General features: G+C 36.9%; 1 protein-coding gene across 2 annotated transcripts in view; it reads left to right on the top strand.

The window, feature by feature from the left end:
• cdkal1 (CDK5 regulatory subunit associated protein 1-like 1) overlaps positions 1–26,989 on the top strand; it is a 185,491-nt gene that overhangs the window by 46,288 nt on the left and 112,214 nt on the right. For both annotated transcript variants that reach the window (XM_014994740.2, XM_014994739.2), the window contains exons 5-7: positions 3,158–3,254; positions 6,753–6,801; positions 12,881–13,001. In XM_014994740.2, the coding sequence (XP_014850226.2) occupies positions 3,158–3,254; positions 6,753–6,801; positions 12,881–13,001 (267 nt within the window). The remainder of the gene's footprint in view (positions 1–3,157; positions 3,255–6,752; positions 6,802–12,880; positions 13,002–26,989) is intronic.

A 26,989-nucleotide genomic window follows, 5' to 3' on the forward strand; every position in this document is an offset into this window, starting at 1 on the left:
AGTTGAAGAGTCTCTTATATAGGTCATGCTCTCTGGTCCGCCTGATGCCTAGGGTAACTTAATGTCATATTCCTAGCATGAGGCATCTCGATGTCAACCTGATCAATTCAGTTGGACATTTAGTCTAGTCTAATTTGACTTATTCACTGTGTCTACTCAGCTGTTAAAAACAAGTATGTACAGCACAGCACTCTCCACCACATATACGACAGAGGTCAGCCATCTATGTGCAGTCCTACGAATGCCGCACCTATCACCAGCTTGGACCGCTGCAATGTGTATGCACAGTATGTTTAGACATTGTTTGAACCTTTGGTGTCAGGACTTTGAGGAGAAGTGACAGAGTTGAGAAAGGGCTGCAGAGTGGAGGAGAGATGTGCGCACACACACACTAACACACACACGCATCTCCCCACGCATCTCCCCACGCATACATCCCTTTCGTCTGATCTTGGGGGACATCTGCTCTAGTCTGGGTCATTGGCAATGAGAGCTTTATTAGACTACTAAGCATTACCATAGCAACTGCATCCCATAATCCCTCTCCATCTCATTCCTCCCAGGAATTGTACGCAACGTGATTGGCCTTTCCCACTGGGGCGCTCAGACAGCAACTCAGCCGCTCTCTGCTTCCTCGCCATGTCAGCTATGGCTGTGGGTCCATGGGCAGGGAGCGAGAGTCACATTAAAGGAACGTTTGGCGCATTTTGGCATGAGACGTTGTCAATTAGGCAGCTGCACCCCTGCTGTGTATGTGTCTGAATGTGCACTAATGCCAGAGAGAGATTTTCATGGCTTTAACTGTGATGGGGAGTCACACTTATCAGATGCATCTCTGAATGTTTGTATATGTGGCTTTGTTCTGTTAGCCTTGAATTTTTTTATAGGTGTAGCAGGAGAAGAGAAGTGATTATTTAATTGAATATCTAGCAGAGTGACTGAAACTTTCCAACTTTTGATCAGAATTTTATACTTACTTTTAGTGACTTGGAATATTTTGCTTTACTGCTACACTCTTCCCCTCCCTCTGTATATTTTTACAGTCTGTTGACACCATAAAAAGGCAGTTGCAATAACATGGGTTTTGTTCCTTACTCTCTGGCAGTGGCAGGCGGCCAGTAGATAAAACCCGACAGTTTGAATACACATTGTAAATATACTTTGGATCAGTTGAGTAAAATGAGCCATTGTATCCAACACCATGATATCTTTCTTTATTTGTCAGCCCACTTTGTAATTACCCATCAGCCCGCTTACAAATGTGGAAGTGTGTAGGAACATTAAAACGCGCCACATGTAGTGTTAAACCTTTTACAGTGTCTCGGTACAAATGTTCTGTACTTGGCCCAAAATAAGGATTTTGTTTCTAAAATAAACAATGAACACTTTTTGATTTCTGGTTTCACTGGGGTTTTTTTTTCTTCTTTCATCTTCTACCATGTTTCATCTGTCCTTCCAGTTCTCATTCATGTGACAGTGTAAGCAGGCTTTGAATTGAGTCGTCTGCCTTCACATTCCATTCCCTTGCACAGTCCTCCTCCTCCTCCATCACTAGCTCTCTTTGTTTTGTTGAAGAATACAAACAGTGTGAATTAAAACACTACTGACAGTTTGCATCCAGCCTCACTGCTGCTTCTCAGTCCCCCTCCTACGATTTCTCCCTACTTATGTGTTTCCCCTCTTCCATCCTTCCCTCCCTCTTCCACTCCTGCTGTCAGGAGGCTTCATTATTAAAGATTTATGGCAGAGTCTGGGCAGCTCCTCCAAAAGCTTTTGTCAGACAGACCGCGTGTCTCAAATCTCACTGCCACTAACTGGAGGTGACACGGAGACTTGCACAGATCATGTGCACACATACATTTTGGCACACTGTTTATCTGCATAGCTTTCGTTTTTTGTTCAGCACATTTAAATAGGAACACACAGGATCAATGACATGTTGTTTTAAATAATATTTGAATTATAACTTACCAGTGAATATAAATAACCGCTGGTTGTCAATGGGTTTCTGAGGACTTCATAATTTCGATAGCTAGTTTATTTATTTTACAAGTTTCCAATGCGAGGTTCTAAAATGGACTGTTATGTAGATTACGTTCAGTGATGCTGAGAGGGTCCTCCCACAGCAGGGCTGGTGCCGCGCTTTGTGAACACAGCTGTCCGCCCACTGTAACCGAGTTTATAAGGTGATTAAAAACTTAAAAATCAGACCAAAACAGCATTATCAGATTGTTTCATGGTTGTTGCAGTTTAAATGCCAAGTACAGCTACTCTGAACTATGAGGAAATGTTAAACCTGAACAGATTTCCGATGTGCCTCACTTATCAGACGCAGATCCTGGTTCCTGAGCGTATAAACAAAAACAAAAAGTGCTGTAAAACATTGCAGCTTTACGGCTTCCTGTGAAGGTTACCTGAAATGTTGAACACGACAGACTGAGCTAAAAAATTTTTAAAAGCGAGAATAACCATTTCCTAATATCCACATGTCCAGAATAACAGGTTGTGACCCATTCGGTTGCTCTAAGATGTCTTGCTTCTTGGCCAATTTTCTGGATCAGTACAGTTTTTATGCACACAATTCAGTACAGTATCAAAAGTAAAATTTACAATTTATATGTTTACATCTTTAATTTGGTCACTTTGAGATGAACTTGTCCCTAATAGTGGAAGTAAGCGTACAATTTAATTTCAAGTCATATCCAACACCACTCCTCCTTGAAAATATATTTTACATTTTGAGTTCAGAGATTCGGCAGATTTAACATTTGCAATTCATATCTGAAACAAACAGTTGCACACAGTTTGGAGGTGGATTTAATTTGGTGCTGGATGCAGAAAGTCTGTTGGATCACTAAAGCTTTTGATTGTGGCGTGTGGGTTCATATGTATCTACATTTGAGCTCCACGAACCCGCAGCATTTTGCTCACTGACATAGGAATATTTATTAATCATCATTAAAAACTGCTGTTGGAACATGTTAACTTCTGACATATCGACTCAGTTACTATGCTAAATGTGGATACCCCTCTTCTCATCAAGAGTTGTTTGGACAGTCATTGCTATTAAAATATTTCTCACAGTAGCAGACTCGTGAAACAAACTGTTGACTAGTGTTGATCTCATCTAAAACTCTTCTTACATGTGTTTGTGCAGGAAAGCCCAGGAGCAGCAGAAAAAAGTGGTCGTTGCAGGTTGTGTTCCTCAGGCTCAGCCCCGGATGGACTACCTTAAAGGTCTTAGCATTATTGGGGTATGTGTTCATGCACTCAATTTGTGTTCTTTGACTTTTGCTGTGTTTTATTCAGATTAAAAAATTGCAACTTAGATTGGGAATTGGCATTACAATCAACTTAAACATGTTATAGTTGCTAGTAGAATTTACAAATACTTTTTTTTTATCACTGTTTTTATCACAATTACAGTTTTGAGCAGAAAAATGTTGGATTATAAGTTTGTAATTACATAGAAAAAAGTTAATACTATGTAGAATTAACTTTTTTGAGCTTTATATGTTATAATGTTATTCCCTCATTAAAAACGTACCTGGAGTTTCCTTGATTCTTTCATGCATGTTTGAGAAATCCTTTCTCAAACATGAGAAAGGATTCTCATGTTTCTGAGAATCAGAAACATGATTCTCAGTTTCTGAGCTTCCACCTCACAGAGCAGCCCTCCCTGGCGACTCCATCACTCAGCTCCTTCAGACAAGCCAGCAGCAATTAGCAAACCCTGGCATCTGCTGAGCTCCTCATACCAGCTACTTCTCAGTGCAACTCTGGTAAAAAAAACAAAAAAAACAAAAACATTATTAAAGGACTAATGGAGGAGTGCTGTAGTGATAACTTCCTGGAGGTGGAGTTCCAATAACAGCAGGATTTTTTAAAGAGACACCCAAATTCACGGTGTTAAATTATGAAGTCAGTTTTCTTTTAAGTAGTATTTGATACATAAGGCATTTTTATAACAAATGAAGGTTATGTAGTTACTTGATTGCATAATACTACCCCCTTTAAGAATGATCTAATCAGAGATCTGTAACCACATTTCTTATCTGGTTTTCGTAAAGTACTTATTGATACAAATGTTCAGTGATTCAGTTTGATGATCTAATTAATTTTCAGACTTGAAATTAAGAAATTGAACTAATTAACTAATGGTGCACAGTATAGTCTTTTTCCTCATCATTTTTCCTATTGTGTTTAGCTTAAACACAATAGGAAAACTTATAAAAATGGCTTTAGTAATGAAAGCTGTTAACTCAAGACCTGCTTCAGCCTAAATGTTAGTGTATTACACAAAAAGGCTGTATTAGCATTGTTTTATATTATATTTAAATACTAGCTTAGATAATTATCCATTCAAGCAAAATCTCACTGAGTACAGTCATTGCAGTTCTTTTCTACAGTTAACAGGCTTTTATCTACAACAGATTTTAAGACGCAGCAAACAACTGGGAAATTCACCTTTGTAACTCAACTTATTGTCATGATTCAGTTGGATTTATGGACTGATACAGGCAAACATTCACACGCCCATTCTCCTATTGTGTTTGCAGGGATCTGCCAGGATTAGGCTTTCATCCGTGTTATTCCTTCACTTAATTCTAAACCTGAGATAAAAATCCCATCAACATCCGCTGAAAGGATAGGATGCTTAATTTTATTATTTCCTAATGAAAACTCGTAAACAGTCTCCGAAACATGCTGTTTAAACATGCCATTTGGTAAAACATTGTATGTGTGGACTTCCATTCAGAGCTGTTTAAAAAGTGTCATGTAAACTAGATTTTTATTTATTTTTTGTTTTGTTTTTATAAACATGCCTATACATGCCTGTACAAATAAAGATGCATGAATACATGAACAGGCAACATAAAGAGGCAGATGAGAGAAACTGCACATGGCTTATGTTTTTATAGTGGCAACAATAAACTGCATAATGACAGTGGCAGTTGGTGGGTTATTCAAATGATATGCAAATAAGTTAAGAATTTGTCTATTGTGATTTCACTAATGGCTAGATAAGGGATCGGGTTAAAAAAGGGTACTTCCTTTTCAATCTATTCTCTTTAATTGACCTTTGTGTCTCATCTGTTTTTTTTGTGTATACCTGTTTTTATGTCTGAGTGAATGACGGTGCACCTTGTATAAGGTACATTGGCAGTCACGCAAGCCTGCAGTGTTTCATCCATCTTAACTAGACCTGTCACATTCTGACTCTAACACACACACACACACCCACTTACGTAGCTTGCCACTACTTATTCAGTCTTTCCAAAGATTGTACATTTCTTGTTGTTGTAAGTGTTGCTGAATCTGCTTCTTTTTTTTTTCTTTTTCTTTTTTACCTTCCAATGATAATTTCACAAATCTTCAGGATATTGCCGGTAGGCGATGATAAATCTAGCCCTTCATTTTTTACATTCTTTTTGACTAATAGTACACAGCACCTTTGTAAATGCATGTCATGTACAAAGTTGTGTGAAAGGTAAAGAATCCTCTTTAGCAAAAAGGATAGGCAACATCTAAGCTATTTTTCCTTCCAGTATATTTATTTTAAGCCCTAATCTGACGGATTCCATTTGTTCTTAACATTCCTCAATTTTTGAGTTAAGGGGTATCCTATGAATATAAAGTAGGATTTGAAAACAGAGTTGAAACTGGAGGTCTGCATTAGTTTGCAAAGTGTAAGCATTACCAAACCTTTACTGTACAAAGGGACACCCGCTGCTGCTCTGAATGGATCCAGATTGCTTGGCTATTACAAGGAAAAAGGTTTTATTTCAGTGTGTAACATGCATGCAACGGCTGCCTGCAAAGCACAGTGTGTGTCCATGTGAATGTATTTGGAAAAATACTCTGGATAATGGACCTGTGGGGCAGACAGAGCCAATGGCAAGTCCACAAACCTCTGAGAGCAGAGGAGGAGAGTGACTTAGAGGAACGCTTGGGAGAATGAAAGGAGAAATTATGTCAAAGAAAATCATGCTATTTATTTTTTCACCTCTTTAGGTTCCTATGCATGTCTTTTTGACGACCTTTTACTGTTCTCATTTTACTGCTCTTCTCGATAATTTAGTAGCGAGGCAAATTAATAAAATAAGTACTGCTCAGTGTGAACATTTATTTCTTCTTTTAAAAAAATTAGTTGAGCTTTCTAACAGTCTGATTCAATTTAAGCTGTGGCCAAGTGTATGCTTATTATCTTTTGATGAATTAGAGAGGTCTTTAGCTGCTAGAACTGCAGGATTGTTCTGTCTACTTAGGAGATAAAAAGGAGAATGACTTTTACTTTCTTATGAAATGATTTGAGAGATTCCTTTGGAAATCTTATTTGAAAGACCTTTTTAATTACCTATATGTTGCTTTATGCTCTCAATTATTCTTTTTTAAACTTACATTTCGTTGACTTTTATTTCACATCGTTAAAACTCTGCTGCAGTTTCAATGCATTGGTCAATACAAACCAAGCATGCTGCTGTGCCTATGTACATACACACTAATTAGCATTTAGAAAATCCATATTGCTTAATCCTAACTGGAAGAAACTTGTTGTGATTGTATCGTTCTGCACTTGTTTACCTATCTGCTTATTGCATGCTGCCTTAGACTGGATTTACATATCCACCTTAAATAAACCTGGATAAGTGTATGTGTGTTTGTGTGTTGTCGATATCCTGTGTTTGACTGTGTGGGCTTGTTTTGTCTATATCAATAAATGTATTCCCTGATGTCTCTCTGTGCTGCAGGTCCAACAGATTGATCGAGTGGTGGAAGTAGTGGACGAGGCTGTTAAAGGTATTTTTTAGCAAAAAGACACACAAGTTAAACATATTTATGGGATTGTGTAAGCTCAGGAAATTAATGAATATGTAACAGTCTGTAAGAAACTGGAATTTAAAATTACATTTTCACCTATCAGTGACTTGGACTTTTTTTTTTCTTACATTTTTTTTTTTCACATTTCAGCCATGCACTTCAATGCATTTTATTGGGATTTAGTGTGATAGTTGAACGCAAACTCTAGAAGAGCTACCGAGATTGATTTGGATAATTAGTTGACAACCTCTTGTTGGTTGTCCTCAAACTGACCTACGTGCAGGAGTGGCAAGAAGAAAGCTGTTGTTGCAGCCATAAGTTGTTGCAGTGTGCCAAAAGCCGTAAGCCGTTGGTCAGATGACACAAAAAGTAATCCATATAGAAAACACAATGTCAGATGGGCAACTACTGCACAACACTGAACACACAGTGAAACATGGATGTGGCTGCATCATGTTAAAGAGATGTTGTTCTACTGCAGGGACAGAGAAGCTGATCAGTTTTTATGGGAGGCTAAGTTGAACTAAACATAGGACAATCCTGGAAAAAAAAAACCTTGTTGGATGCTGCAAATGATATTTAGACTGAAGCAGAGGTTCATCATCTAGCAGAGCAGAACTAAACATACAATCATTGCTGCAAGGTGATGGTTTAGATCAGATGTCCTCAACCTTAGTCTTCAGGGCGTTCATGTTATTGGTGTATCTCTGGTGCTGCACACATGGTCTAAATGAATGAGTGATTAACAGGGTTCTGTAACAATTCGAGGCATGCTGAGGAGATAATGTGATCATATGAATCAGTGTGATGCAGTGGGGTAACATTTAAAACATGCAGGACAGTGGGCCCTGAGGACCAAGATTTGGGACTGCTACTTTAGATCAAAGCATATTTGGATCATTGCAACTCAAGACCTAAAAGCAGTTGGGACACTTTGTCCAGAGTTAAAAACCAGTTGAAATATTCAACAAAATATGAAAAGGTTGGAGCCGTATGAATACTTTTACAAGGCACTGCAACGGCATATCTACTTCCAATAAAGAAGACTCCACAACAGAGCATTAGGGCAGAAAGTGATTTAAGTGACTATCTCATGAATTAAGAAGAGTTCCCTAATTATTACTCTTGATTTATTCTAACATCTTTCCTACTATTTAAATCATTAGTGTTTTATGATGGGATCATTTTTAGTTTTTTAAGCAAATCCATATCAGCATTCTTACATTTTGAAGATTAATGATGGGGAAATGTGTTTGTAATTAATATTGGTTTAGCTGACTGAGGTGCTTGTTAAAAAGATCTTTTTCGCGTGTTAAGCTTATTGACAGGCTCACATGTCACTGATTAGGTCATCCATTTAAACTGTTAGTGAACCACTGCACTTAACAGTTTAATGAAGGTCAGAGAGTTTCCAGTGAGGGAGTCCAGTCAAGCTGTCATACACCCCCAGCTGTTTTTCTAATAAAGAACAGATTGAGTTTGAACTGCTTGTGTAAGTCTATCAGTGTGCACTGCAGGCTTCATTTTAATGAAGGACAGCTGAACTAAGGCTTGATTTTTAAAATGTGCCATCACCTTTAAATTGCCTGCTTATAGTTAATGCCTATGTGAGGATGCATAGACGATGCTTTCCCCCCTTCATTCTTTCTGATTAAGGTTTTTTTCTGGTTTAACCCTTCACATCCATTTCCCGTTTGCACCCTCTTCCAAGCATTTTTTGATCCTGTTTTTTTTTTTTTTTTTTCGTCACATTTTACCTTCTGTCTTTCTCCTCCCACCATCACCTCCTCCACAGAAACCAATTTCCCCAGTATCATTACAGTCCTTTATGACCTCGTATAAACTGAGAGCTGTTTTCTTGTCTTGGAGGCCTGAGCATAAACCCTTTAAGATGGGGGATTTGCCTTTCGTAATGGCTACTAAAATACTAACGTCAATGAACTGGTAATAGTTGCACGTCTTTTCTGAGCCAGAATTGCTTGCAGGTCTGTTTTCCACATGACACAAGTACACACTATGCTTTTATGAACTTTAGGCAGTGAAACTATCCATTCTTTTCAGAAAAAAAAAGTTCAGTGTATATCATTTCTTTATGCCTGTGAAAGTGCCTTGCAATCCCTCAGTCGGGTTTAATTAGTATGTATTGACATAATTTATACAGTTGCACAAATTACAATTACCGCTGCTCAGTCTTGTGTTGCTAACCATTTTACAGCATTAGTGGTTTGGTGGGTGTTAGAGGACTTTCATTGTTCCAAGTTTGCTTACATAGATAGATTTTTTTAACTGTGCCAGATGCTAATTTACTCTTTAACTGTGGACACAGCTGTGACTACCCTTAGTTTTTTTTTTTTTTTTTTTTTTTTTTTACCCCAGTGGTGCATACATAAAAATGAATCATTGACAACTGTAGGATTTACTTCTCTAAAAGGAAAAATGGCTGGCTTTTCTGTTTTTGTTTTTTGCTGTGCACAGCCGATAAATTCTGTTTAGGAAGAAGAAAACACTTTAAATAAGCAGTAAAATGTTTTAAGAGGCCCACACCAAAATTAGGCAAAATTATTTAAATTGTGCTATTACAAATACAAAATTAAACATTGTTAATTTGCTTTGGAGATTAGTCCTTCATCAACATCTCTTTTTTTGTGACCAGAAACTGCAAAGCTTTATTAATAAAATTGTTGGGATAGAAAGAAGTAGGAAAGCTTAGACAGCTTAATGTATGTTTGAAGGTAAGATGCTGCCCACATAACCTTTTGATGTCGGTTCATCATTATAAACACATTGTTTGCAAATGTCAGTGCTGAAGAAAATAAAGTACATATAAGGAAAAGGAAATTAAGATTTTCTATTCAGAAAATAGAAAATCTTATTTTGCTTGTCTTGCTTGTCTTCTAAGACAAGCAAATTTATTCACATTTGTAGAAAATGTTCAGAAGAAATGTAGAGGAGTTTTTTTTAATGCTCCGTGAGCCTCTCTAAAAAAAACGACACGATGAAGCTGTGTGGAGTTTGTACCTGTCAAGCTCCAAAGCTTTTAAGCTTTGCTGATGTTTAAGCTCTTATCACACAGTTTGCATTAAGGAACATCGCAAGGCATTCTGACACCAAACAAGTTCAAGGTGGCAGAATGAAAGTTTATCAAAACAAATATCTACATTAAAATGTTCCTAAAATACAGGTACATACCAAAGTAACAAGAAAAGATGAGAAGGCTGTACAAATTATAACTGAATCCAATGTAAACGTCTTGCAGTTGAAAGACAACTTTAAAGATTTTGATTTAAACATTTGAAATTATAGAAATGTAATGGACAGCTAAGTTATTTGGCATTTTTTTGTTCTAAATATAAACATTATGCATTGCTTATCTCTTGTAACATCCTATTAGTACCGGTAACAAAACCACTAGCAGATGTTATTTGTAATAGAAAAATTAATATAAAAAAAATCATTAAACAGATTAAACACATCACTGTACAAATGGTTAGATTTTGAAAATATGGAGAAATTTTTTTTTTTTCTCCCTCCTCATTTACTTCAGCTCCCAACTGTCCCCATCCCCCTTAAATCCTACTCACTGATTTTTCAATCGAAGGAGTGACCACAACAGGACCAACCACTTAACAGACATCACACACAGGTCGACAGGTCATTCTTTCAGAAACCTGCCTCTGTTACCATCCATCCATCCTGCTGTCTTGTACATCTTTCATATAGTTCTGTCATATTCTATTCATTCACCTGTGTACCCATCTCCTCATTCTCTCTGTAGTGTTTTAATGGGCCCTTATGACTACAGAGAAAGATTTATGTTGGTTTGTATTTATGATCAGGAGAAAGGAACAAGGGCAGATTGGAAAAGGGGCACAAGAGGAATGAGGAGGAGCACAATCAATATCAAGAAAATGTGGCACAATGATGCGTCTTCCTCTGTGTGGTGATGTCACAACAGTTGGCCTCTGTAAGCTTTGTAATTGAAATGATAAATGGGGAAGCTTTCTTTTCTTTTGTTCAGCAACTCATGATGGCTATTTTATTTGTTGCCCCTCATTTATGCACGCCCCGGCTCTCAAATTGAATTAGTCTTTGGAAATATTCCTGGAGTGATTCCCTGCTGGTATTGAGATTATTTCTCGAGTCTCGGTCTGTGGTCACATTCACAAATTCTGTTCATTTTCAGGGGTGTTTTATTTTTATAATTGGAGAAACATCTGCAACATCCACCACCAATGTAATTTAGGTAATTGCTTTCTCCTGATATATCCCAACTAATCATACATTTGGATAGTTTATTTGTGCTGCATTTTGAAGCAAATTGAAATAAATTATTTTTTTCCCTTATTTTTAACCATTAAATATCACTTAAACTCAGTGAGACCCTTAGCGTCTTTTTATCAGGAGAGGTTCGCTCATATGTTCAGCTTTTAATTGGCTAGCCATAAAAAAAACAGACTAGTTACCGTTGTATATGAACATACAACAATTTTGTGTCCTTGTCTCATCCTCACACGTAGACACTGAGATCTTGAAGAAAGGACGGCCAAATGTGCTCAAAGTCTCAGCTGTTTTCCACTGGGGAACGTTACTCATTTCCTTGCTTGTTCTGGGATATTACGAGCAGTCACGCCTCACTGATTGGCTCTTTGTCCTCCACTGGGGCAGATTGTCATTTTTATCTACCAATTGATAACTGTGCTTCCCAGCCTGATCCCTCCCTCCCTGGAGACTCATGTAGAGCGGATGAAAACAGGAAGACAATTCCATCCCTCAGTGCCTCCATTTTGCACACCTACAGCTGGTACCCTGTTGGTTGGCAAAGCAAGGAGGCTTCATTTTATTTACACTCATCAAAATATGGATGTTAGTGAATTTTCAATTGTGTGTAACTTTGCAATAGCCCCAAAAATTATTCATCATATTGTAGAAGCAGTTTGTACCTAATATAAAATCTGAATGGAGTAGAAACCCATAATTGGACCATTTCATTAATTCATGTGTACCCTTCATTGTCTGCACTTGTAATAGCTTGAAAATAATTATAGGAATTAATTTATGCAAATTGGTGCCCTACTTACCACAATGTATATTATGTTTCATGTCCCAAATGCATGTTCTTTCAAGTCAAGTCAAATACTTTCCAGTGCAAAAAACATTGATTTGAATTTAGTTTGGTGCTCAAAGCACACAGAAAAACTTAATAATCTACGTCTTCCGAGGTTATAGTAGGAGGGCGAGACTTGTCTTTACCTTGAATCAGATTCGAAGAATTGGACGTTATGAGTTGTTACATTGCCGTAGATCAATACCTTTTTCATAAAGTAGTAGTTATTTTACTTCCTGTGACCACAATCAAGACAACACAAACTGTAAAACAGAAATATCCAACACAAGTAAGCTAAAAGCACAGAAGATTGAAAGCTTCATGTTTTGTATCATGACCCTGGGTACAAACACATGACATAAAGGCCACTCAAGACAAAAGTAATAAGATTTAGAAAACTAAACAATGCTGACTGCATTCAGACACATGTAATCATTCCCTGGAATTAACCAGCATTATCACTCTGCTGTGCACAGACATATTTGGAGTATTGGTTGGCAATTATTACATTGTTTATGGAATTGATCAACTTTCATTCTCATTCACCCATTTTTATAGCAGTATTTGTATTATGAGATTATGATGTGTTTCAGGTTTAAAGATTTTCAGGCTTTATAGTATAATGCTTTCTTAAGAGAGCTTTCAGTTTCATTAAAGATGTTATAAACATCTTTCAAAATGCTCCTCTTTTTGATTATGACACAGATTCATGCCAAAGCCAAGGACTACTTTACCAAAGAAGCTAAGGGATTGTTGCAGGACAAATGGTTGTACTGTGTAGTAATAACCATGATTACTTATACTGCATGTTAAGACAGATTACAGCTATTGTGAGCCTTCACTTCTGAAGTGTATATATATATTGAATCATGATCTTTTTTATGTTTAATTGCCTTAACCATCCACCAAGATTATTAGCATAATAAAGTTTGATTTGTCACCATGTGTCCCCAGGTCACTCTGTTCGCCTGCTGGGTCAGAAGAAAGATGGTGGACGGAGACTTGGAGGTGCGAGATTGGACTTGCCGAAGATTAGAAAGAACCCTCTGATTGAAATAATCTCCATTAACACTGGGTAGGACTCAGAGTTGCAAACAGAGAACACAGCTCATAAAATATTCAGCTCTATCTGAATTCTGCTCCAGTGCCTCCCTGCTGTTACAGTTCACTGTGTGTGTGTGTGTGTGTGTGTGTGCGTGTGCGTGCGTGCGTGCGTGCGTGCGTGCGTGTGTATGCATGAATGTTTGGGTCCTCTCCGGCTTTATTTGCTCAACCACACTGCTCCTCCGGGCTGTTTGTTGTGCCTCTAATTTTATCCATTTACAGGCTTTGCTTTGGATTTGTGTAGTATGTGGCTATACATATCTACATATAATCCTATTTCTTAAATGCAAATGAACTTTAATAGACAGAAAACAAGTGCAGGACCATTTTTTCCTGTAATAGGAGCAGAGGGATATGCTGGCTCAGTTGCACTTATTTTTAGAGCTGGAGTATTGTATGTTATTTATTAAGATTTTTGTTGCTGTATTTGTCAAATGCATATCTGTTGAATTTCTAATACTTTTCTGAAAAAGAATAAATAGTTGAAATATTAAAAAGACATTACTTTTCACACACCATTTAGCGATCCATTGAGGTTTTATTATTTACATAGATTTATTTTCAAATTTTCTCAATTCAAGAACAAAGGGGGGAGACATTCTTGTTTTTAGATGTTAGCATGAACAAACACTGGCACATTTTTATAGGTTAATTTCACTGCGCTCACACAAACGTGTTTCTGTAATTTATGTGGTCTACAGTCAGTGGCCTTGTTAAAAACGGTTATATCAGACCGATCCCATGATGCTGCATTTCTACTGATGGTAACCCATCAGTTTCCTGTCGTAAAGGTGACCCTCTACCACAATGAAGGAAATGTTTTACAGATATATTACTTGTGTTCCTTTAGGAAAGAGAGGATATATATATTTTTTACCCAAATCATAAACATTCCCAGCAGTTTAGCAGGATCCCAGTCAAAACCTGAGTTTAAACCCAGAATCCCAGAGTTGTAATATTTTTTCTTTCCTTTCCAAGAAGCCTTAGACTACTTTTTTTTTTTCTCTCTCTGTTTGATAGTTCGATAATTTCTCAGGAATTTCTACTAATGCCCTTGAACCCTCTTAGCTTATTACAGCAGCATTTAACAGAGAGCAACCTGCAAAGAGAAATGTGGGCTTTTCTTTAGGTCATGGCTCATTATTTATTACACCTATATAACTAGAATTGGTGTTTTATGATTACTTTGGTCGTTATCATAATGCTGGAGATGCTTCACTTTGTAGCAATAAATCTAATAAATTTACATCTTTATGCTTGTTATTGGGGGACCTTTTGCGTGCTTAAATATTTATTACCAGTCATTATTAGGAACAGATTAAACTCCCACATTATATGTTGTAAGTGCAACATATTAAAAAAACAGTTTTTTATGAATCTGTACTTTAGGACCTTTTTGGGAACCAATCCAATGTCTAAATGAGACATTGATACTTTAGTTGCCCTCTGTCTTCTGTTTTGTGAATTCTTACTGAGTGAAGCAAGCATTGCCTAAAATGAGCCAATTTTATTCAGTCAGCTGTTTGTGCATAAATATGACTTAGTTTTGCAGGGTTTCTTGATTAGACGGGAACATCAGCTATTAGCAACTTAATGTCTTGTATAGTGCCAGCTGTTGTTAGCTGACTTTGCCAGCTTGGGAAATTTTAACACCGTATAACCCATTTCTAGTGCAAAATTTCTCATGTGGGGATCTCTGTTAATGTAAGACAGCTGCTTAGGTCAGGAAGCTTAAAAAGGGGCAATTTTCTTCAAAAATTGCATTTTAAATTGGTAGACTGCAGCAATTGCCTTTCTTATAGTTTTTTTTTATTTTAAATCTCTATTTTGAAAAAAAAAAGAAGATTTGATTCTTTGCTTTATAGTTGTATAATTAACACTGAAACTATATCAAACATTTTTGTAAATAAATACGTGCAATATCTTAGATCATTGTGAAAACTTTGAGCTATGTTGAGCGCCTACGGCAGAACATTTTTGAAACATGTAGGACACAGTATACACACATCTAATTAGTTGTGTGTATTGTGGTGACCTCTGCCGCTTGCATGTTTACGCTGTGCTTTAAACACAGCAGATATCAAATTTAGACACAATAAATTACGTTTGCTGTTATGGTTAGAGCTTCTGAATTTAACAGAATTGTTTTTGTGTTTTTTGCATTTATGGTTACGTCAATCTACGACTTTTGTGTCATGAGCCACTCACTTTGTGTTCCAGCCTGCTTCCCACCTGGTTTTTTATATTTGTGACAATCATTTTTAATAGTTTTTATTTTTAGCCCTCTTTAAAAACTAGCTGGCTAAACTAGACCCTACTCAGCAGTCTTACTGAGGCGTTTGATATAAACATTAGTATTCAAACATTACTACCCCTATTGTGAAGATGACGCACTAAATCAAAACTTACTTCAGGGTTTGACACAGCATGATTGATGCGTATTACTAAATATCGTTCTAATTCAACCTCAGTAAAAGGTGACTTTTGTAATATCCATGGTGTTTTCTCAAGCATCGCCTTAGATACAGGTACACAACATTTCTCCAACAAATATGCTGTAGAATTTTTTACAAAAACACTCCATTTGTATTATTTTTGTGATCTCATAGCAGGTTTACTCTGTCTTACTGCCGGCTGTGTTCCACCTTTTAAGTAATTTTTGTACTGGCAGATTAGAGGTCACAATGACGGTTTTGACTTTGTTTTAGGTTAGGGTTAGTGGTCCGTCCGTCCGTCCGTTTATCTGGGGTCAGGTCGCGGGGTCAGCAGCCTAAGTAAGGAGGCTCAGAGTTCGCTCTCCCCAGCCACTTGTTCCAGCTCCTCTGGGGGAACCCATCACGTTCCCAGGCCAGCCAGGAAACATCGTCCTTCCAGCGTGTCCTGGGTCTTCCCTGGGGCCTCCTCCTAGTGGGACGTGCGTGGAACACCTCACCAGAGAGGCGTCCAGGAGGCATCCTAACCAGATGCCCGAGTCACCTCAACTGGCTCCTCTCGACATGAAGGAGCAGCAGCTCTACTCTGAGTCCCTTCCGGATATCTGACCTTCTCACTGTAGCGCTTAGACACCCTACAGGGAAAACTAATTTTGGCCGCTTGTATCCTTGACCTCGTTCTTTCGGACATGACCCAACGCTCATAGACGAGGGTAGGAACGTAGATCAACCGGTAAATCAAGAGCTTCACTTTTTGACTCCGCTCTCTCTTCACCACGACAGAGCGGTACACCACCTACTTCACTGCAGATGCTGCACCAATCCGCCTGTCGATCTCCTGCTCCATTTTTCCCTCTTTGGTGAACAAGATCCCAAGATACTTGAACTCCTCTACTTGGGGCAGGACGTCCTCCCCGACCCAAAGAAGGCACTCTGTACTTTTCCAGCTCATTTATTCATGCATTAATTTATATAGCTATGAATTTTTATTTTGTTTTTTTGAGATGATAAAAGAAAGAACCTTGAAAACACTGATCAACAGGTTTTGCATGTCATTCAACACATTCTCTCTCTTGGTTTTCTCATCCAGGGTGTCAGACACACACAGACACACACACACACAAATAATGCACATCCACAATAGAGTATAGGTGGTAATGTTAGCTAGTTGGTTAGATAACTAGTGTTGACTAACTTTGAGGAAGGCTAATATGTCGATTCGTGACAATAACGCTGTCACAGTACTCACGATTGACACACACAAATACATTGGTGAGATAAAAAATAAAGATAATACTTATATGTAAGAGTTCTTATTGTGTAAAATATTATTACTCAGGGGTGATATTTAGGTCTCAGTGTGTTTGGTTCACAAAAAAATGTTTTCCTGACGGTCACAGTTGGTAAGAAACAAAGATTCCCATTAAATTCCATAGGAAATGAATGCGGGTCATTTTGGACCCACACACGGAAGAATGGGGTAGTAACATAAAACATGCTATTTCTTAAAATGCATAAAAGGTCAATTAACAATTTGAATTGCATGATGTCAATAACATGTTTCTTGAGGAATACGTGGAATATGAAGTAATGAAAACTTTTCATTACAAAGATATTGCAAAAAGATTACCTCACCGGGTCAAAAAGGACCCAATTATGCATCAGAAGGTTAAAACATCACAAGCAACAATTTCAAGGCTTAAAAGGCATCTTAAAATATGGATGCTGGATTTTTTATATATTTTTTTTTATTTCAAAGAGGGAGGTGATAGACTCCAGATGCCCAATTATGTGCTCCAAACCATTCTAAGAGTAATTATCCATCTCTTCTTCAGCAATGTATTATTATTATTATTATTATTATTATTATGGATGTATAAGACATATGGTTATCAGATCAAGCTCGTAATCGTTTTTTACTTTTTGTATTTATTTTTTTACTACCTCAAAGCACGTCAGTCTTTTGCCAGACTCCATCCAGCAGGGGCGCTGTGTGCCCTCTTTTTTTTTTTTTTTTTCAAGCATGTCCAACTGGCTGCAAATAAAGCTCCCTGTTTTGCTCTTTACACTGGAATGTCACATGTGAAACAGTGTATTTACACACGTGCTTAACAAGATAAATTAATTGTTGACCAAATTTCCCAAAAATAGACTAAGTACTAAAAATATAAGCTAAAGGCAGCTTTTTGTTGAGGATATTTTGGAACTGGTGTCCCTAATTTGGTGTGGTTTTCATGTCAGGAAACGAGGAAAAATGAGACAGAATGAGTTCTTTATGTGCCTTTTCTTTTTTAGAAAATCTGTTTTGATTGCGTCTACCCGAGATGGTGGTGACATCATTGGTTATATTTGTCAGCTGCTGAAACAGAGATCCTTCTGTAGCGAGTGGTATTCACATCTACAACATCACTCATTCTTCCAAACTCTCCCTGCGTCACAGAGCACTGTTGTGTGTGTGGCCTCTCTTTGATTTGTTGCTAATTTGTCTTTGTGTGAGCATGTGGAATCATTTAAGCTCTTCCTCGCTCATGTTGTCTTGCTAAATGTCAAACTGATGTTTTCCTTTGGATTGGAGTTTATCCGCAGGAAGTTTTAAGTCCTCAAAAGTCTTTAATCTTAAATAATTTACATGAGATTAAAGGTGAACAGATTTAGGTTCAACTAAAAGATACTTGGGTAAAACGTATGACTTGGATTAAGACATTTCTTCATCCTTGTGTGTAGCTAGGTATTTGGAAGATTTCCTCTCCTATTGAATCCAACTAGAAAGGTTTGATGTAAATATATACCATTAACTTTTTTTTAATCACCGGACTGGGCAACATAACAGTAATTTAAAACCAAAAAGGATTACCTGGAGCTAGTTAATTTTCAGGTTTTATGTGCATTAAAGTTGGGATAAATAATAGGAGTCTGTAGATTTGTGGTCATGGATTTCTATTTTATAACCATTTTGATTCCTTAAGCACAGACATTTTGCTATAATAGCAAATGGACCTGAAAACTCTAGGAAAAAGTTGTCTTCTTACAAAAGGGCCAAAAAAAAAATAATTCCTTAAAAAAATAAGTACTTTAACCAAATAAGAAATAAATACTACACAAGACTTTAAAGTCCTCTGAGTACACTTAAAAGGCTGATTGATGCCACATTGTAAAACAAGCTTGGTCAGGATTTTTTATTTTTTTTTGCCCATGTTATTGGAAGACGGAAACTTTTCCTGGAGTTTTCAGGTCTATTGGCTATGATAGAAAAATGTTTGTGCTTAAGGAGTCATACTGGGTATAAAATAAAAACTTTTCACCGCAGACTCTTATTGCTTTCCACAACTCTAGTGCACAGAAAACCTGGAAATTAACTACTTCCAGTTAATCATTTTTGTTTTCAGTTCCTGTTATGTTGCTGTGTCCACTAAACTAAACTGTTTTGAGTTTAGCCAGACTCAAAATATTCAGTTTCTCCTTAAAGTGTTCAGAGTTTATATTTAGTACTGCTACATCAGTTCATCTTTGTATGAACTAAGATAGTCGGAAGTTGACAAAATGTTTAAATCAAGGTGAAAAGGAACCATCAGAGGACACAAAATACTTTTATGTTACACTTCTAAAACCTTCAGATACTTCTCAGTGTAGACAATGATTATCTGAAGATTAATTTTCTTGCACAAAACCCATTTCTACTTTTAAATTACTCTGCACACTGTCTGGGTATGACAGATGAACCTTCTTTATTATCATATTCACTTTATTACTGCAGATCCTCACAACACTATAGCATAGTATCTCACTTGGGACCAACCATGAAAATTTAATTTTGTGTTCAAATTGATTCACAATATTAGTTTCATTAGATTGCATATTAATTTCATTTGCACCTATTAAATCTAAATTAGATTGGCTTCTTTTTTTTTTCTACCAAGGTAATTTTAGCACCCATCAGAAAACACATTCAACTTAGTCCAGCTAGGCCTTCAATAGCCTCTGGCTTTGTAATAAAGGAACATCATCAACCCTCTATTAGCTTTTAGCTTAGTTATTAGAAAATCTCTTTATATCATACATACATTAACAAAAGCTTGAGTATAAGATTCAGTCCACAAAAACTATACAAGAACCAAACAAAACCTCATCTGAATTCGTACATTTTAGTAGTTTTATTAAATGTTTTAGTACATCTAAAAAAAGACGAATATTGCGTGATAGTCCGTTATTTCTTGCCAGTCTTCTCAGAAAGTGAAATTTATAGATTCATTAACAGTAAAATATTTCAATTTTATGAAAACCCATAATTCAGTGTCTCAAAAAGTCTGAATATCAAATTAGACCAATCAAAAACAGATGTTTTAAGCCCAAATGTCAGATTTCTGAAAAGTATGTACATTTGTATGCTCTCAATACTTCTTTGGGTCTCCTCTTGCATGAATTACTGCATTAATATGGCATCGCATAGACACCATCAGCCTGTGGCAGTGCTTAGGTTTAATGGAAGCCCAGATTGCTGTGATAGCTGCCTTCAGGTCATCTTAGTTTTGACAATAGCCCATAGAGTTTCTGTACGGTTCAGGTCAGAGGAGTTTGCTGGTCAATCAAGAACAGGAACACCATGATGGTTAAACCAGATTTTGGCATCTTTGCCAGAGTCCTGCTGGAAAACAAAATCAACATCTCCATAAGGCGTATGTGCAGAGGGAAGCATCAAATACTTTGAACACAGTGGACCAACATCAGCATGACATGGCACCCCAAAATGGCATGACATTCACATAATTTCTAACATTGATTGTGGAAACTTCTCACTGGACTTCTAGTATTATGGATTTTGTCCCTCACTGCTCTTCTTTGACACCCTGGGACCTTGATTTCCAAATGAAATGCAGAATTTATTCGCTAGTCCAGTTCATTTTCTCCCTACCGCCTTTGACGTTGTCTCTGTTTCATGAGTGGCTTGACACTGGGAATGCAAAATTTGTTGCCCCTGGCTAGTATTCGAACCATCTTCTTCAGCAATGACCTTTTGTGGCTTACCGTCCTCGTGAAGGTTGTCGATGACTGTCTTCTGACTCAGAGAGAGACTGCTTAAAGGCTCATGAAACCTTTGCAGGTGTCTTGAGTTAATTAGCTGATTAGGGTGTGACACCATAAGTTTCCATTAATGACATTTTCCACAGTATTCTGACTTTCTGAGACGCATCATTTTGGGTTTTTATTATCTGTAAGCAATAATCAGCAAAATTGCAAGAAAAAAAATGTTAGTGAACGCTGCTACTCAACTTCAGCTCTCCTCTGTGAAAAAATAACAAAGCAAAAAACCTGCTGTGTAGGGGCACTAAGAGTCCAATTGCAAGACCTTGTAGATGTTTGAGTTGAATAAATGCAGACCTGTTTGTTCATTGTGTGACATTTCTCATGTCAGCAGAGCAATAAGAAAAAGTAGAGGCTGTCTCAATTTTTTTTTTTTTCCTATTTTAGAATTGAGTTAAAAGTTTCTATTTACTCTGATGTGCATCAAATATTTTCTTGCCCCAAAATACTCAATAATCACCCAGTCCAGTATATTTTTGTGAGCTACTTCTGAGTTTTTCTGGGTTTTTTTTTCCATGCACCCCTTCTTTCACACAATTTCTAAATGTGTTACAGGTCGTTACATTTCATTAGCTGTCTTGTTCCCATTCTCCATTTACTTGCTTTTTCTGGCTGTCAGTATCTTGTTCATTTGCATGAGGTTGTGCTAAACACTGGTGGTAATGATCCTCTACTCTCACCCTAAGCCAGAAACCATCTTCATCATGTGTATCCTCCGGGCAGACAGGAAGGCCGGATGATTCAGTGTAACAGACACTGACAGTACACTTGTGGTTTGAGATCTCTCCTTAACTCAACAAGTGAGGAATTACTAGCAGGCTGCTAGTGATGATCTGGCAGCTCATAGATTGAAATGAGTAGTTTAAGGGCAAATACTGCTGATTACCACAGTGTTGGTTGAACATGTGGAAATATATATATATACTCTCTGCAGATATATTATAAGATTAGATGATTCTAACTTAATGTAGGCTGTAGCTCAACATATAAAATGTCTTGTCTTTATTTCAACAGAAACGTACGAAACAGTATGTGTGGCACAATTTGACGTCATATATAGAAATTCAATGCATTTGGTAATTAAATTAGATCACCAGATCAGATCACTGGTAACTATTTGAAGCATTTAGGTGTTTGGTAAATCAATTTTACAGACAAAACTCACTAGCAGTTACATTTTAGAGACACTGAAGGGCATTTTATGACAATTTGCAACCAATAGAAATTGTACTATTCATCAGCAAAAATGCAGACGGTTGTAAAATGTTTGAAATGATGGTCAATTATCACAGATGTCGAAACGCAGAACCTAAAAGCTACACCTCAGAAATGAGTGATCTGAGTCTTTAATGCTTCTTACCACAAGCAGGGAAACTAACACAAACTCATCCTCTTGGTAGGATACTACTGACTGCTGATAACAAATCCATCTATTCCTTTAAGACAACCCTGAATCATTAATTTGTCAAACACCATAAGCATTATTGAGACGTAATAACTCATCATCATATTGGCTAAAAAATATTGAAGATTTTGCCGTGGCCCTCCACCTGAAAAGAAGAAAGCTTTTTGGAAATAAATATGCATTTGTGTCCTAGACTTACACTTCCATCAGCAAAATCAATGCTGTAAAGATAAGCTGGCCAGAAGTGTTTCACACTGATCGAAGAAACAAAGGTCATAGGTCATACAGCAAGAGATTTACTTCAAGTTATTGCTGCTCAAGGGTAATCTAAAAGCGAGTGAATTGAGTGCACTTGGTCTTTCCTACACTTGTTTCACATTTTCACTTCGCTTTTCTCAGACAAATGATGGTATGTGGCATGTTGTGAACTGTTGATGATATGCGGTTGTATTGGATTTTGCCGTCTGTTGAGAAAAGGGGAATTTATCATTTCCTGCGAGATAAAACTTGAGCTTCAAAAGCATGTGCTTAATTTCTTAACATGAAATGCTTATGTCCTTCAGATTCCATCTCAGTTGAGCTCAGAAATGTTTGACAAATTCAAACCTCAACATCTCATGAATACAAACACTGAAGGATTAAATTTCACTGGGGTTGTTTTTATTCCAGAAGGTAAATTTCTGTTTTTCTGAAGTACTTGCCTAATCCATCCAGGAAACATAATGGATAACCTTGCAGTCCAAACAACATTTTATCCCTTTTTCTTTGTTCAGCTCCTTCTATTCACTTCAAGTTGGTTTGTTTGTTTTTTTTTAATGATCTTTTTCCTCTTACTCTAATGGTGCCATGTTTATCTACTTAAAGGAAAGATAATTCAATCTGGCCATTAAGTTGTGTTGAATATTGCATGATTCTATTGTTGGAAGCTTTATTCAAACTAAACAGAATTAATCTCTTTTTGTGTACTATTTTCTACTTGTTCCAGGTCTGTGGTTAGTTTATGTTCACACTGTAAATGATTCTAGCAGACTCGTGGCTCATTTCTAAAAGACCTTTATTCCTGCCAAATGTTTAATTTATGTAGTCACCGTCAGTCACTGTAGCAAATTGCGCATATGCACTAACAGACACTACATAAACAAAACCAGCAGAGAGACAGAATAGTGTCTGTGTGGTTGCATGTCAGAATGTATAGTGAATGTATTTGTGTTAGCAGTGAAACCCCCACTGTGTGAGCTGCTTCTTTTCTGCCATTTGATTCACGGTGCCTGGACCACTTCATCCACCACCCAGGCAAACACACTGGAGCAGTAGATATCATCCTCACTTATTTGTGCAGATGTGTTTCTGGAAATGTTTAGCCAGCTGAAAAAAAGCCTTGTAGTTGGAATCACAACTGCTGCATCTCCTGTAGAAAAGCTCTGGAAGCTGGTGGTTAAATGTTTAATTATTTAGCTGATGTCATATAGTTTATTTTCCCAAATATGCTTGAAAATACCCCCAAAACATTGTGGGTTACAGTGGGATGAGATGACACTAATTTTGTGTAACATTAGATACTGTCATGTATCTTTTTAAATGCTCCCACTCTAAGTGCAGGTACACTGGTTTATGCACGGTGAAATTCAGTTTTCTTCCATGTCATGTGGCCAGATCAATAACTTGTTTTATTATTCTGATCATAGATTTATTGAAACTGTAATCTGTAATTGCTGTATTATACTGATGTAATTATGGATGGAAACGTGTTCATAAAGTTTTCAACTAATCTCAGGAAATCTTTCTCAGCTTTAGTTTTGCGTTTTTAGTCTGTTACTACTGAGCTAATACATGCATTTTACTTAAGTTATTTACATTTTTTTCTGAACTTTTAAGCTGTATACAAGTTGCCTTGACATTCTTTACCTGACCTTGTGTTTTTAACAATTGCTGGTTGTAACCCGTTTTCTTTCAAGGAGCAGAAACGAAAAGTCTTCTGTCAAGCAATTACAAAAACAGAAGTAGGATAGAATGTTCTGATTTACTTCAGAAAAGTAGAATTACAGCAGAGCGAGGAGTGTTTACAATAGGATTTCTGGTCACGTACAGACATGTGCAGGATTGTTGTAATGCTTGGATGCACACAATACACACAATCTACTTTGATTTTACACTTTAGCTCATGTTCAGCACATACAAACACATCTCTTCAAAGAAAAAAATTACTTTAGCCCTGACACGTTTGTATGCTTACTCCATTACTTGCTTTCTCTCTCGACTTCTGTTTCTCTCTTATGCACCCACTCTCACAAACACAAACTTCTTCAAGCCTTATACTATAGTGGTCTTTCATGCTGTTTATCAAACCAATGTATGGGTAGTTTTCAGCTCCAGTGGTCTGAACATTTTATTCCATTTCACTCTTCCCCATTACCAAACACAGAAACACTCAAATACATGCCTGAGACTTCACACCCATGCACACACAACGTTCCTCCAGTGTTCTCTCCACATGCACTCCACAGAAGAGACACTGATCTCCCCAGTATATCCAAAAGATTGATGTGTCTCCTTGGGCAAAATGAGATTCTGTGCCATTACAAGGTAATACAGTACACAACCCCTGAGTAACTGAATTAGTCCTACTGTGTCACAGCCAAATGAAGTTTGTACATAGACATGCACATGTAACCACAGCTCATCATCTAATGCTCTTTTCTTTTTACACAATCTAGTTTCCGATATGCATTTTTTCAGGTGATAAATGGAGAACAATCATCATACCCAAGCCTCCTTACACTGATCAGGTGTCTTCTGTGATGGTTTACAAATGCGATCCAGTCTGAATGGGGACATTTTTCTTTATGCAGTCATTGCATCAGATTTAAAAGTGAATCATCAGTGTTTTGCAGAATTATGGTTTAAATTTACCCTATCTCAATTTACATTTGTGCAAACCAAGCATGCACACTAAAAAACACTAACTGCATAAACATGCGAGTGCTTATGTGAGTTTCAGACCCCTTTTCTAATTTTTATTTCTGTTGGGTTACTGCTTGTTTATATTTTCTGGGTTTAAGTGTGTTTGTCATTTGAGACCAAAACAACATAAGTAGCCCTTTAAAAGAGCATGAGTAGCTACGTTTTTCTGAAATCATTTTGCCTTGTATTTTTCGTTCTATGAAAAAACAAAAAAAAAACTATAAATGTGTACTAGTACTTGTTGATCCATACAAATCTAAATACAATTTTCAATGGGGAACTGTAAACGTTACCTTAGTAATTAATCTGTGTGATTTGAATTTAAAACTAGAGATTATAAAGTGTAAACTTGCACAAGTTTACACTTGTACAAGTGTAAACAAATGATGCATGTGAGAAAACGTGCATCATTTGTTGTACAGCTTTAGCATTTTCTGTCTGTTGGAAGCGCCTAACATTTTTTATTCTATTACGGTTCAACAATCATGCATGTCAGTAATATATGTGGGGCTCTTGATGGAATGTAATTGCATTTGAGTCACACACTTAATGTAAAGTTTATGACAAAGGTCACAAAGTAGTTGGAACATCAGAATAATGGAAAGAAAGAGACAAGGAAAATGTGGGTTAATCCAGAACAATATAGTCATTAATATTCAACGATATGAACCTACATTTTGAAATAAAAAATAATAATAATAATAAATTCAGTGCCCCTGTGACCAGAGTACATATAGGAAACCACTGCCAATTCACCATAAAATTGAGTTTGGCAAAATAATTCATGTTCATGTGGTCAAAACTTCAGAGGGGCAACAATATTTTGGTTCTTAAAGTGAGTTCTTAGATAACGTGAGATTAGATCAACTTTTCGATCCTATTATTTATGAACCCATTTTATTATTTATTTATTTTTTTACTGGAACAAGCAACATCAAAAAAGCATTACATTTACAGCTACTAAGTGTAGAAAGTAGAACCTCTTGTTTTTTGAGTAAATAAAATCTGTTATAGTTGGATGTAAACATCTGTCTAATTCTTATTCCAGCTGAAGGCCATGATACAGCTTGACAAATATCTATTTAAAGCTGCTGTGAATAAGCAGCCACCAGAAAACCTGCTTTTCATTATCAACTTAACCAGACTTAAATGTGATGAATCACTATATTTTGCTGATATGCAGAAATTTGTAAAAATGACAATATGACACATTTTATTGCTTTAATATGACATCAGTTTTATTGAAAGGAGCAGAAAAGGAGCAGCTTGTCTTTGAGACTGAATATTAAATACTGAAAATGTTGTACAGAAGCATCAGGGAAACCAGTGTAACATTGGTGGGATTTATCTTCTCAGTTAAATTATAAAGTGTTCAGTGCTGCAGCTGGGTTCATCAGCTGTTCAAGTTGTGGCGTGTCTGTAAGTTCAGATCGTATCTCTGTGCAGCGTTTGTACTCGCTGTCAGTAACCCTGAAGGTTCAGCAATAAACATCTTACCATTCTTTTCCAGTAACAATGACCTGATTGATCTAGTACAAACAGAGTCTCTAAAGATCTGCCTACAGACAAAACAGGCAGTCGTGAAAACAGTTTCTATGTAGACTCGGAGTTGTGGTTTCACACACAGATGCACATGACCTTGCAGGCATTCCCAAGCTGCATTTTCTTGTCAAAACAACAAAGGGAGTTACTGTAGAAGTTGTTAAAAAACTGAGGGGAACATGAGGCACCCTTTTTAAAATGGCTCTTTCAGCGTCTAATACCACAAACAAGAGACTCAAATGAATAGGCTAGATGCAGCAGCTGAGTTTGAACACTGTGTGAAACAAACTCCAGCCACATATCAAACACACTCCACAGACAGCTGGAAGACAAAAATGTTGTAAAGATTTACTGACAAGTAGGGATTATGTCAAATGTTTGAATTTTATTTATCTACATGTAAGCCAAAGATTACTTACTTTAAGTTTAAAGTAATCTATTAATGTTGCAAAATTTTTCTCCTGACTGAAAATAAAATTTATATTCTAACTTTATCTGTCTTTTACCACTTATATATGTGCAGGTTTGACCTCTTTGTCC

This window comes from Poecilia mexicana, unplaced genomic scaffold (assembly GCF_051168715.1).
Source record: "Poecilia mexicana isolate PSO_F unplaced genomic scaffold, ASM5116871v1 scaffold_16, whole genome shotgun sequence".
Classification (NCBI taxonomy): Eukaryota; Metazoa; Chordata; class Actinopteri; order Cyprinodontiformes; family Poeciliidae; genus Poecilia; species Poecilia mexicana.